The 7,861-nt window shown below is 44.1% G+C and overlaps 1 protein-coding gene across 1 annotated transcript; it reads right to left on the bottom strand.

Annotated features, from left to right (window-relative positions):
• Window positions 1-241: 241 nt before the first annotated feature.
• On the bottom strand, window positions 242-4,117 carry LOC111153495 (spermatogenesis-associated protein 31D1-like). The gene has a single exon (XM_022512552.1). The coding sequence runs from the start codon at window positions 4,115-4,117 to the stop codon at window positions 242-244; it is 3,876 nt and encodes a 1,291-aa protein (XP_022368260.1).
• Window positions 4,118-7,861: the final 3,744 nt, after the last annotated feature.

Raw genomic sequence — 7,861 nt, 5'->3', positions numbered from 1 at the left:
ACTGGTGCACTTTAGAAGCCAAAAGCGTTAACTACTAAAAGTTGAATGCACTGCTTCCTTTCCGATTGCAAGCCCCAGCCCCGGGCCCAGTGCAGCACACAGAGAACACCACTCTCTATTAGAAAAAAAACCATTTATTGAGGAGGATGAATATTCTTGGTTGTGCTGAAGGTTGTTCTCATCAAAGGATATATTGTCATGAAAATTGTGAAGCTTTCTCAATAAGGACTGAATGATTTCTTTAGGGAAATTTTTCTCCCTGCAAGTGCTGGAGAAGCATTTTCTGCCTGAGTAGAAGAGTCAAATCGCTAAACACAGTACTTTCATCAGGGTCACCCCTGGTGGCCCAAAGGACCTGGCACACTTGATGCACACAGGTGGGGCTTGGATGAGGCACAGACTCTCCAGAAGGGAGAGAAGAAGGGCATTGACTCTGGCTTAATAGCTGATTCTCAAAGGCCTCAGCTTTCTGGGGCTGTCTGACCCTATCTCTGTTCTGTCTGATCCTTGTAGGACATTTCTGCGCAGCACAGACAGCTTCTTGGCTGCAGGACTTGATACTTGCCCGTTTCTCTTGTTGTGGGTCAGAAAGAGCCCAATATTTGAAGGGAGGTCTCTTGTCAGGCCCTACCTGGGCCTGTAGTTCCTCCTGCTCCTGGCTTAACTCTGAGGCCTCACATCCATGCATACGTGCCTCCTTCTCTTCTAGGACCTTCCCAATGGTAGTGAACTTCTGAGCTTCAGGAGGCCGATCACTCCCAAAAGTAGCCACACTTTCAACTGGGTCTTGGTCCTGCACTAAGGTGGCCATGAACTTGGCTTTTTGCTGGGGACTTTCTTGATACCCTGTGATTGTTTTCTTGGAATTGATCCACTGAGAAAATTGCCTCATCTTTTTTCTGAAGTAACTTTCAAGAGGAAACTGTTCATTCTGTGACAGAGTTGAGGAAGCATGCTGTAATTTTCTGTCCTCAACTTGGAGGCTCTCCTCTCTGCCTGCAGATGTCCCTACTCCTGAGTCCTCACTTCGGCATTTTCTTGCTTTGGGATCCTGAGGTCTCACTTTCTTTGCACTTCTTCTTTGTGAGAAATTCATAGGCTGGCCCTTACAGAAGGCCAGCTTCAAGCCCATGGATTCCTGCTGCTCCTCCGTGCTAATTCTGCTATCCTTTAGTTGGACATGCAACACCTGGGATGCTTCCATGTCCCCGCTGCACACACTCTGGGACCGAGTCTGTGAAGCCTTGGAAGTCAAGCTATCTGAAGGAAGGCGCATGTCCGTGGGACATCCTTGAGCCTGGTTATGCTCCTCACTCTCCAGTTTAAACTTTAACTCACTCAGGATCTGTCTTTTCAGGTCTGATAGTTTAGAATCTTGGGGAACCGGTATTTTTGGTGAGGGGTGTTCCATGGTCATGGCAGTTTCTACTTTATTCATGTTGACATTTATCATTTTGGAGCTTCCCAACTCACTGCTTGTCAAGATTTCCAAAGATTGGGATTGAAGGGTACACAACTCCTTAGTGTCAAATATATCCCTGGACAGGTTGGGCATGGCAAAGTGTTGTAAATTCTTCTCGACCATCACTCTGCCCTGTTCCATTTCTACTCTGTTACTGGAACTCACATTCTCATGCATTGGCTCATGTCCAGCCCCAGCTTGACTTGTGGGTACCTCTGGGCCACATGTGTTGTCTGGTACAGTCTCACTGGTTCTCACTTGAGCTCTGATGCTGTGTGTAAGGGGCTGAAAAGTCTGGCTTCCCCACTCAGCTATCTGGATACACTCTGCAGTCTTATGGTCAGTGTCAGAGTGTGATGCCTTTAGGCCCCCCTTTCCTTCATTTTTCACAGATGAAATAGTGGGGAAAGGATGATCCGGAGTGGGACCTGACTTTGTTTTTCTCACCCTGTTTCTGAAAAAAGGTTTAGAGTTTCCCTCAACGAGTTTAAAAAAGTCAACTTTGGAATCGACCCCAGAAATATGCATGGCTGAGGAGGGAAAGTCAAACTGGGGAAGAGGCCATATTTTGGCTTCTCTCAACATATAGAATTTTATGGATTCAAGAACCCTGAGGGGTAGACCCCACCTCTGACTCATGCGAAATCTAATAATATGGGCCTCTAGCACCTGTCGTGTATTGGGATCAAGAAAAGAATGCTCTAGAGTGGTGCTCTGGCAGTAAACCCTACCCACCATTGTCTTTTTAGAATCTGTGTTTTCCAGAGCAGTCTGGGAACTCCCAGAGAAAGGCAATGTATTGTCATCAGCCAGCCACGAATAACACACACCTATAGGAATCCTACCCGCAGTGATCTGCCAAAACTTCTTGCTCATATGTAAACTAAGAATACTTTTCATTTCATTCTGGTCTGTGTCCTTCCTTGAAACATTCAATAATTCATTCCCTGAGTGATTCCTTGAATGACACACACAGTTACTTGTCTCCAAGGCTGCCCTCAGACCCTTCACTAGGTGGCATTCTGAGACCCTTTGTGGCCTGTCTTCTGGACTCTTCTCTAGGATATACCCAAGATTCCTCCTCATATCCTTCCTTAGCTGAAACTTTGTTTGGACCCTCTCATGGAAAGTTCCAGGGAGACTCAATTCAGTCTTTGCTAGATCCCTGTTACTATGGCCCTGAAACTCAGAGAATTGTGAGTGAACATGTCTGCCTTTTTGCTGAGAGAGTTCTGATAGTGTATGCTGAGGCTCCATCACTGCTAGGGAGTCTAGATATCTACAGTCATGGAGGCACCAGCGTGGGATTACCGTCCTTGGGCTATGTAACTCCAGTGTCTCCTGGGGTTTACAGATGATATGAAAATGGCCAGGAAGGATGGAGACTGGTACATAGGCATGGGATGACCGGCTAACCAGCGGAAGGTTGGGAGCTCGAGGACAAATGGTTTCTTCAGGTTTCTGGAACACAGGGACTAAAGCCCACAAATTTTCCTGTTGCTTCTGCAACATGTGCCATCCCAGGTGTTGATTTTCAGTCAAGATAGGAGAGTCTGATTCATTCCTGGATCTATTGAAAGACACTCCACAGTCCCTAATCAGGGATGAAGAAGGTGGTATGATCGGGAGGCAGGATTGAAAATGGGGGTGGGTGTAAACCTTAGTGAAAGGTAGAGGCTTGGATGGGGACAGGGTTTGAGGCATGGATTGGGGGTGTACAATGGGGAGAGGAAGTGGTTGGGAATGAGGAAGTAGTGGAAATGCTTGTATTTTGATGGCAGAGGTATTATCAATTCCATTGAATGAGACAAAGTGAGACTCTAGTGGAGAAGTACTACCAGAAAACAGAGTGGCTACTAAGGACTCACTGTGCAAAGAAGGAAGACCCCAGAAGAGCTGGCTATATTTCTGATGCAAGTTTTCTGCCAAAGTCTTGACATAGAGGAGCTCTTGATAAATAGAGAGCTGCTCTGGTTTGCCTTCAGTGTTCCAGCCAATTTTGGAGGCTGTGGTGACCTGTACATCAAGCGGATGCAACAAATTCCCTAAAGATGTCCTTTGGTAATCTGACCACATTTGTTTGGAAAATGGCACCTCCTCTTTTACTTTCTTCTCTAAAATCTGGAAAGCCATTCTATTCTCCATTTGTCTCTCCAATAGGGCCTGGAAGATAAGACCAGGGAAAGAAATTCCACTGGCCTCCTTGTATTTAGTAGCGGAGTCTCTCCTGAGACAGGTTTCTGGTTGATGGAGGTAGACTTGCTCTTGGTGAACATCGGAGTGTGATAATGTGGTGAGGAACATGTTCTTGGCATGGGCCTGCCAATAGGTGAATTCGGAACTCGATGGGTTTGAACAGTCACTACCTCTAATTGTTGGGACATAAGTAGATATCTCACCAGGACTATCTGGAGATGAATTCTCAGGAACAGGTTTCAATGAGATGGAAATTGATTTAGATTGAATCACAGTTAAAGGGCAGTCTGGCAATGGTGAAACAGATGAAGTTGGTGGTGCATTATGACAAGCAAATGAATCAGTGGGTTTCCTTGTCTGAGACAGATGTGGTAAGAGGTTGTTATCTTGTGAAATGGTGGGGTCAAGAGTGGAGATGGTATTCAGAGGTAAAGTGGCCTCTTGATGTCTGAACATCATCTGGTAGGAAAGGAGGAAATGCACGGGGTAGAGTTATGGAATGGTTCTCTGAGAATTAAGAATCCTAGGCTTTTGGCTCTAGTGGCAGGGAGTACCTAGGGGTGAGGGTAAGAAAAAGTCACCTAAGGTTAGGTGGTTTAGGTGAGAAGATGGAGGGGATTGGGGGGAAGGCTCAGGCAAAGAGGCTGGTATTGGGTCTCCTGGAGCAACTGCAGAGAAGTCGGGAGACAAAGTAAATGATGAGTCAGTCACAGAAGCTGTAGAAACCAAGGGGATCACAGAGGGAGTAGCATCTTCCACGGCCTCTGGAACAGCAGCCAATTCACCTCAGCAGTTGTGCTGTTACATACGTCACAGAAGGGATCTGGACATAATAGTTGATGAAAGTGGATGGTATCATGATGCCGGCCTAGTGGGCTATGGGAGATAGGACGTACAAAGTTGTAACCAGGACCAGAACAAACATATGTTACCCTGCCTGGTCTGGCAAAGGTAGCCCCCCACCCACTAACATCCCCAAGATTTTCAAATTCTAACTCTGAGAATTTTCCATCCCATGTCAATTCCAGGCTTCCCTGAGGCCCGAGAAATACATAGACTCTTCTTAAGAGAGGGGTACAGGGAAGAAGGTTATGTTTACTCACCTTTACAGAAGAGAAAGCATCTTTCTTGCCTCCCCTACTTCTCTCTGGCAAGTTTTCCACCCTGGGAAACCAGGAGAATAATGAATATAGAAGCGAGAGCTCTTATAGAAGCCTGAATAGAGTGTCCTTTAAAGTTATCCTTGGTAGATTGGACTTGGAGAGCACCAATTATTAGGATATAAGGTCACATGATCAATGATATTAATACTTACATTATTTTATCATTCACAATGGGCTTTTGTATGTATTATCTATCCCATGTGATACTGAAAACCACCTTATGTGGAACATAGGTCAACGGTTACCTCAAAGAGGAAGTTGAGTATCCATGATGTCACAGGTCTTTCACAAAGTCTCAGAACTTCAGAAGTTCTGACCCTTAATGTCTCACATGGCTACATATTGGACAGCACCCCTTGCCCAGATCCATCACTGCTTCATGCTCAATAATGGTCAGAACAGGGAATCTGAGAAGGGTTTTGCATTCTGACTGCGTTTCCATGAGCCTCTCCTCTGAGGCCTCTGTTTTCTGAGAGGGAATGTACCTTGCAGCTGGCCTCCTCAGAGATCATGGACCTGAGCCCTCATGGAAAGGACAGAAAGGGTCAGCCTTGGAAAGCTCAGGTGGAATAGGCAGAACCTTACCTTTCAGAGTCCCACCTTTCCTCCTCTTGGCTCTTCCCTGATGCTAGAATGAAAAGAAAAGAATGAGGGGTGGGGACTCATCTCTCACTTTTCTCTCAGAAATGGAGACCTTCTTTATCCAAGAACACCAGGATTGTATTTTAATTTATAGAACTTTGTGTTCCTTGCTTTTCTCAATTTTAAGGTTTTATTTATTTTGAACAACAAAGGAGGATTTTGTCTGGGAGGTCCACACTTGATATTCTCACTCAGAAGTTCTTTGTTCAATGAGGACATACAAACTGAAGCCCAACAGTCACATCTGTGCTCCCTTGGGTAGACCCTGTATCCTAGGATATAGCTCAGACCCCAGTCTCTTCTCAGAGGCTCAGCACTGTTTTCCTGATCAGCCCAACGTGAAGGCAGGCTTGACTGAGTGATGCTTGACATGGCAATGTGACTCATGATCAACACTTGGGAAAATTTGTTTTCTTACACAGACCTCATACTCTCCAAATAACCCAATCCAGAACTGCAGAATCATTGTGTTTGGGATTTTACCCACGAGCCACCACCATACCCAAATAGACTGTGTGTTTCAAGTGGAAGCCTTAGTGCTTCCTTAATCCTTCTCTCTGTCAGATCTCCTTTCCTAGAGGAGTTAACGTCTGTTCTTTCCTTAGACTTCCCATTTTAGGTGTTTCTCTGACCCTCCCAAACTCAGTTAGAAATGTGGGAAGAGGAACAGGGAAATAAAGAGTCATTCTCTGAAGGGCAACTTCTGGTTCCAGATCTAACATTTAAAAAGCCTGGGAGTCATCACTTCAGCCTGTGAAAGAAGCAAAATGCTGAACAGACTAAAAATGAATGACATTTCTTGGAACCATAGTGGCAAACCACTACCTCAACTCTTCAGAGTGTCAATGTAGAAAATCACACCTAAGATTCCCTTACCTGAAACAGAAGGCACTAGGGGCTCAACACTGCTCTCTTGGTAGGAACACTTAAACAGACACTTTGACAAATTGCTGAAGGATGCATATGGTCTAGCATGAGAGTGAGAAACTCCTGGGTCACAATCTAATGGGGCCCCCCATTTATTTATGGGTTATATTACCAGGGATCCAACCCAACCTGGTTCTCACAGTAAAGAACTACCAAAAAAAAAAAAAAAAGGGAAAAAATGCTCTTATTTCTGGCAGGGGAGTGTAGTGTTGGAGAGAAAAGAGAAAGGTAACCGTTTGGAAACATTGTGAAATATTCCCAGAGTGTTTTCCATAACAGAAGTCTACTCAATGGGAAAAGCGTACCAGAGCATTATGACCCATGGGAGAAGGCAAATTACCAACTACAGCAGCCCCCTCTAGGCTTCCTTTCTCATTGATAGAGTGGAACAAAATCCCAAAACTTTAAACACTAGCAAACATCATAATCCAGGGACATAAACCCATTAAAAGAGTAATGATTAATCATATCCCCTCCCCTGACACCTTGCTACAATATTGATAGCTCTGGTGTAGGAACAGGATCATAGCTAAGAAGAGCTGCGAGGTATAGTTTCTTTTTTTTTTTTTCCAAGATTTTATTTATTTATTTGACACATAAAAATCACAAGTAGGCAGAGAGGCAGGCGGGGTGGCAGGTGGGGGAGCTGGCTCCCCACTGAGCAGAGAGCCAACACAGGGCTTGATCCCAGGACCCTGGGACCATAACCAAAGCTGAAGACAGAGGCTTTAACCCACTGAGCCACCCAGGCACCACTGGTATAGTTTCTATGTAGGGAGATTTAGGGAAACCTAAAGACACTAGGAGAGACAAAAAGAAGGACACTAAAGGAAACTGCAGCCTCTGATATGCATAGCTACAGTAAATATTAAACATACCCTACACCTAACCAGACTAACATAAGACTTCACATTAAAGGTCTCTTTATTTCAGTTCTGATTACCCAATACATCATGTTTGGCTTTCAAAGAAACCTTACAAGGCATGCTAAAGGCAAGAAAAAGCAAACTCGTCAGACAAACCAAGCATCAGGTGCACATTCAGATATGACAAATTTCAGAATTCTCATACATGGAATCTAAAATAACCACAATTATTATGTTAAAGTCTCTAATGGAAAAGGTAGACAACATACAAAAACAGATGATGCATGTAAGCCAAGAGAGGGAAATTCTATGAAAGAATCAAAAGGAAACGTTAGATAAAAAAAAGCAGTATGACAAATGAACAATGACTTTGATTGACTCATCAGTAGGTCCATACAGGCAAGGAAAGAATATGTGAGTTTGCATATATGTCAGTAGAAACATTCCAAACTGAAATACAAAGAGAAAAAGATTTTTCTTAATGCTAAAATCTAGAATATCCAAGAACTGTGTTTCAAACTGTATAACAGATATATAATTAGAATACCAGAAGAAGAAAGAACAGAAAAAAATGTTTAAAGTAATAATGGCCAAGGAGTTTCCAA

This window comes from Enhydra lutris, unplaced genomic scaffold, assembly GCF_002288905.1.
Source record: "Enhydra lutris kenyoni isolate GAN:26980312 unplaced genomic scaffold, ASM228890v2 scaffoldscaffold33, whole genome shotgun sequence".
NCBI classification, from domain to species: domain Eukaryota; kingdom Metazoa; phylum Chordata; class Mammalia; order Carnivora; family Mustelidae; genus Enhydra; species Enhydra lutris.
This window is presented reverse-complemented; position numbering and strand designations above follow the sequence as displayed.